The 5,616-nt window shown below is 29.3% G+C and overlaps 1 protein-coding gene across 1 annotated transcript; it reads right to left on the bottom strand.

The window, feature by feature from the left end:
• Positions 1-3,728: 3,728 nt before the first annotated feature.
• On the bottom strand, positions 3,729-5,241 carry LOC119677130 (protein giant-like). Its single transcript, XM_038088397.1, has 3 exons — positions 5,190-5,241; positions 4,061-5,107; positions 3,729-4,018 (listed from the first exon to the last, which is right to left on the bottom strand). Exons 1-3 carry the CDS (start codon positions 5,239-5,241, stop codon positions 3,783-3,785), a joined length of 1,335 nt encoding a protein of 444 aa, XP_037944325.1. The 3' UTR covers positions 3,729-3,782.
• Positions 5,242-5,616: the final 375 nt, after the last annotated feature.

Here is a 5,616-nt window from a genome sequence, read left to right as displayed (position 1 = left end):
CAAGTGCCTTGATGATGTGCTTTCTTCTTCTTTGATAGAACTCTATGAAAATAACTCTAAGGTGTCTAGTAACTGTACAGTAGAAGCCTACTCTGATCTAGAGTGCAATGACATCGAAAATTGCATTATATCAGATGCATTTTCCAATTCAAAGAACATAAATATTGATTTATTGTCTTTAAGATACACAATAGGGTACGTAGCTAAAAAATACTTTCAAAACGAAAGTATTCTTAGAATTAAATTAAATTGTAATATTGTAAATATTAGTAAAATAATAAAGAACAAAACATATAAAAGAGTTTAATAAACGAAATATAAACATATTTAAATATACATACAAATTAAAGAAAACGAACATAATATAAAATGCATATATGTATATTAGGGTGCCATTAAGGTATATGGGCAATTTTTTTTTCGTAAAATCGGTTGACGGCACTCCCAGATCGGTTCATTTTACTAAAAAAATAATCTGTGTCAAATTTTAGTTCAATTGGATAAGTGGAAATGGTGCCCCAAGAGCCTCAAAGATTGAAAGATAACGATTTTTTCCATAAAATTCATCTTTGATTGCTTATATCTCCGACATATTTAATTTTACATAAAAACAATTTACTCGTACAAAGTTTTTCTGTATTTCTAATAGTTATTGAATAAAAGCAAATACAAGCTGAAATCTCCCTATTAAATTTAGGTAAGTTCAATGAATGAATTGTCTACTAAATTTGCTACAAAATAAGTCCAATACTTGTATAGTTATATACATAAGTGAGTTTCTGTATTATTCATTGGAATGCGAAGTGAATTTTAATTCAAAGTGATTACATTAAAAAGTGTAAAGTCTGAAAGCCCAAATGTTGAACTATTTCAACGATTTCAGAAGTTTTGGCCGAAAATAAATGTTGATAAGTTTACAGTCGGCTTAGAAAATGAAAAAATAAGAAAATCGTTAAATATGGATGATGTGTTACGAATTACAAGTTTCCTTTATAAGATTCGTAAGGATAACCAACCAAGAGATGATTATAAGGAACTTCTGGAACTTGCATTAATGTTTTTACGAGAAAAGCCGAGCTATACATCATGCATGTATTAAAAATATTTTTATTTAGGAAAGAGTTCAAATTATCTACAGAAGAAGAAAATGCTCTTTGCGATATATGTATATTTATTACTAAAGTGTATGTTGAAGTATGGTTTAATGCTTTGTCATCAGTCAAAGCTCATTTTCAAGATTTTAATCTTCTTTCTATTCTCAGTCAATATCAAAAAATTGTATTTGGTATTTAAGCTCAAAGCTTGTTTATTTTGCTTTTTTGGATTTAAATATATCACCTGAGACAAAGAAAAAGATGGTTTCAAATTTGAATATAGATAGTGATGACAAGGAAGTCAGGAGAGTATCAATAGATCGCGCAAAAATAACTGAAGGTAATAAGGATACTTTGCTCCAGCAACTTTAACTAAAATAATAAAAATTATGTCGGACAAACCTAGAATTAGTACTTTTTTATTATTAGAAAGATTAAATTTTGGAAATATTGAATTTATTTTAAATTTTTTAGAAATATCAAATTTTTTGTAAAGCTGAAGCGGACAATTACATTCATAGTACTTTCAAAGCTAGCAATCGGGTGACTTCAACTTATTTTTTGTTTTATTCAATAACTATTAGAAATACAGAAAAACTTTGTATGAGTAAATTGTTTATTTTAAATAGATCTATAACTTTTAGAAAGACAGTTTTTATGTAAAATTAAATATGTCGGAGATATACGCAATCAAAGATGAATTTTATGGAAAAAATTGTTATTTTTCAATCTTTGAGGCTCTTGGGGCACCATTTCCACTTATCCCATTGAACTAAAATTTTACACAGATTATTTTTTTAGTAAATTGAACCGATCTGGGGGGTGCCGCGAGCAATTTTTCGACTTTCGAAAATTAATGGCACCCTAATGTATATACATATGTTTTCATATCCAAAAGAGCATATTTATAACCAAAAGAGCGGTTGAGTGTGATAATGTGCACATATCAATGAAAATGCAGTCTCTTTGCACACATCTAGTAAAAGGACTCAAATATTGAGTAATTCCTGGGTTTTTAAAAAACCAGTAGAACAAAATTTTTGTGACTGATATTTTGTTCGACATGCACACTCTATGTGTATACACTCTTTGGTATTATTTGTCTGTGCCTTCACGAATTGCAAAAATTTCTTACATTTCCAATAGAAATAGGTTTGTAACACCGATAAGTGTTCGTATAAGACACCAGCCTAATAAATAGAACCAACCAATAAAATTTGAGTTTTGGTAAAAAAATGCAAAATTTTTAAAAAATCATTATAAACAAACTGTACATAGGATTTTTTTTGAATTTTAATGTATTGAAAGGAAACTCTTTCGTCTTTATATGGACATCACGATCGGAGTCTGCAAAAATAGATATTAGATTGTATAAAATTCGAACCTGAAAAAATGTCAATATTATTGATGAAATTCATATGATATGAATACAATATTACATTGGTATTATTAAATAATTGTTTTCTAATATATTTTTGAATATTTCTCATCCTTTCTTTTTACAAATAAATGTTTTAAAGGAAATGATAATTTTCATATATGATTGAATTTTCTGGATCGAAGACAAATGCGTTCTTTCTAATTTTTTTTGCAATTGAAAATTTGTTTTATTATCTTTAAAAGTTTTCATGTGCATTTTGATTTTTACTATAATTTTTTTTAAATTCATTATTTTCGAAAAGAAAGTCGCATGACTATCTATTGCATGTAATATGCAACATACTTTTGGTCAAAGAAGATAAGAAAATATATTCTCTGATACAAACAATCCGTGAAAGTCGCAACAAATGCATAATAAGCAAATACAAACACCACATCTTATTTGGTTTTGAAATATAGATGGCAGTTTGTACCCTGCTCCGTGTATTGTGCTGTGGAGGTTCACATTTTTTTCAAATAATTGGATTTCGGGTAAAAATTTACCATTTTTTAAAAAATGAATACATACAAACGATTTTCTTGATTTTGTTTATTTGAAAAGCTTGTCTTTAAAGGAGAAATATTTTTATTGGACATGATGATATACGAGTTAGAGTAAATTACGGTTATTTTTTATCATAAATGCAAAATATTTTGTTGACGTTTTAAAGTTATATTTTATGATGTGAAATGTTTAGCGTTTTTACTTTTTTCAAATGTATGATCTGGAAAAGTTTTGGTATTATTTTTAACATGGTTGTTTGGTTGTTTTTTAATAATTTTTTAGATAAAAGAAAGTCAGTTTTTTCCAAAAGTTTGTTCTTTTTTATTTTTCGAATATCTTAGCTATTATGCAACATACAATTATGAAATATATACCAAATGAAAGATTATTGAATGTTCTATCGAAATAGAAAGTTTAAATTTAGTTAATTTTGACAAATTAATAAACTCAAAAAAATGTCGTGTCTTAGGTTTGGTTTTTTTGTTAACGGTTATTTTTAAACTAAAATTTCATTTTAAGAAAAAATTTATTTCATAGCAATTTGTTAACATACACTATTGAGATAAAATATTACAATAATAATGTAATATATAATAGTCCCTTTACATGTACTCGTGATAGAACACCTTACCAATCTAAAGTCAATAAAGTTTGAATAAAGTATGAAAATAAATATCTTAATAGTTGATTTCGTCACAGATAAGCTTTACAATGCGTTTAACACATTTTTTGAGTTTTTGTGGTGTAGGCTACTTTAATGGAAGTCAGGAGCCAACGTTTGATGTAAAACACGCCAGTTGTGTTTTAAGTGCATCAATTTGACATAATAGTTCAATATTTTGACGTTCCAAATAAGCAGCACGTATAGCGATCTCATCTTCTTTAATACGACGACGATCTCTAGATTTTTTCGCTGCAGCATTATTTTTTCGCCTCCTTTCAAAGTATGCTGCATCTTTAACCTGACATGCTGAATTTAAATTTTCATTGTTGTTATATTCTAATATAGAATTACCAATAAAATCACATCTCGGTTCTTTACCTAATTTTTCGCAATTACCAACATTCGAATCACAATCACTTGACTCTTCAGCAGCGACACGTTCTTCGTTTTCACTGTTATTGGATGATCCTTCATTAAAACTACCATTATGCGAGTTAGTACGACGCATTTTGGGGTTTGTAATTGTACGAGAACCACCATTCTTACTTCGTATTTGTTCTAGTACACGTTTTCGATATTCGGTGTAGCGTTCAACATGTGGATTGTCGAGTAGCATGTCAGTTGCAGCAAAATTAGCAGCAATAACAAGCGGATCACGAGGAAAAGTTTTAAATGGCCTTGTCAGCGTGGTATGTATGATGTCTGATGGCGTACTTGTAAATGTGGTAGTATTATGCATAGAAGGTGATTTTTTTAAAAGCATATTTCTTGAAGAGACTGGTAAGTGAGAGTCATTTAACATACCAGAAGTATGTTGCATATTACCAGAAGTTTGTGTCATACTACCAGAAATGTGTTTCATATTACTTGTACTAGATACCGATTCAGCAGAAGCAAAAGTATGTAGTAGGCTTGTACTTGCAACTGGTAATAAACTAGTAACGTCTTCAATCTTTGAAAGTTCTCTGGGTAGTGCTGTTGTATTAGTTTGGAGTGGTGGAGATATGCTCAATGGCTCCTGCTTTACTTTTACCCTTGGATAGTAAACTGTGGGATATAATTCTAGATGAGATTGTTGGTTTTTATTTGATTGTGAAAAACTTGAATCTGCAATGAATTGCTGAATATCTTTAACGTCATTAGAACTAGTAGAAGAGGCAGCAGGCGATCCTATATAATGGCCTGAACTTGATAGTTCGAATGGCGAAGGTGTTTTTCGCGGTGTTTCTACTGAATCACAATGACGAGATAAATCCAAAACTTCTACACTTGTGCCATAAGTTCGATGAAAAGACTCATATTTTCCAATAAAATGTTTTTGTAATTGTTGTTTATATGCATATGTAGCATATATATCCATATGTCTTGATGATTTCTGAATCTGTGAATTCGATGTGGTATGATGTAGGTTGATGGTAGACTGATCTATAATGTAAGAGCAAAAAAATTATGATAAAATATTATTAACTAGATGTGTTAATAATTCAATTATTTATGTTATACTTACCGGTTTTAAGATCAAGTAAAAATTTTCCCGACACAATTTTATCATGAATCATCTTGTTAGCATTTACTTATAGGGTAAAATTTAAATTGTAATATATTTCAGAAGTTGGCACGACTTGTAAAACTGAATGTACTTATTATGTTTTTCTGAATTTTATAGAGAATGATTTATGCAATGCGGTTCAACTTTAACTAATTTGTCCACACAACCCCTGTCAACTTATATACCTCCGATTTCGACCCTTCTTCGAACACATGTTTTACCGTTGAACCAATCGTCCCCTTACATATAATATTCTAACCAGAAATGCAGCAGGTAAAATGTGTTTGTCACAAAATCAATCAATGTGTTTTTATGTTAGTATCGCAAGGGGTAAAAATTGCAACGAAAGAGTTTTACTTCGCTCTCTACAATATACTCATTTTGG

The sequence above is a fragment of the Teleopsis dalmanni genome, chromosome 2, assembly GCF_002237135.1.
Source record: "Teleopsis dalmanni isolate 2A chromosome 2, ASM223713v2, whole genome shotgun sequence".
NCBI classification, from domain to species: domain Eukaryota; kingdom Metazoa; phylum Arthropoda; class Insecta; order Diptera; family Diopsidae; genus Teleopsis; species Teleopsis dalmanni.
This window is presented reverse-complemented; position numbering and strand designations above follow the sequence as displayed.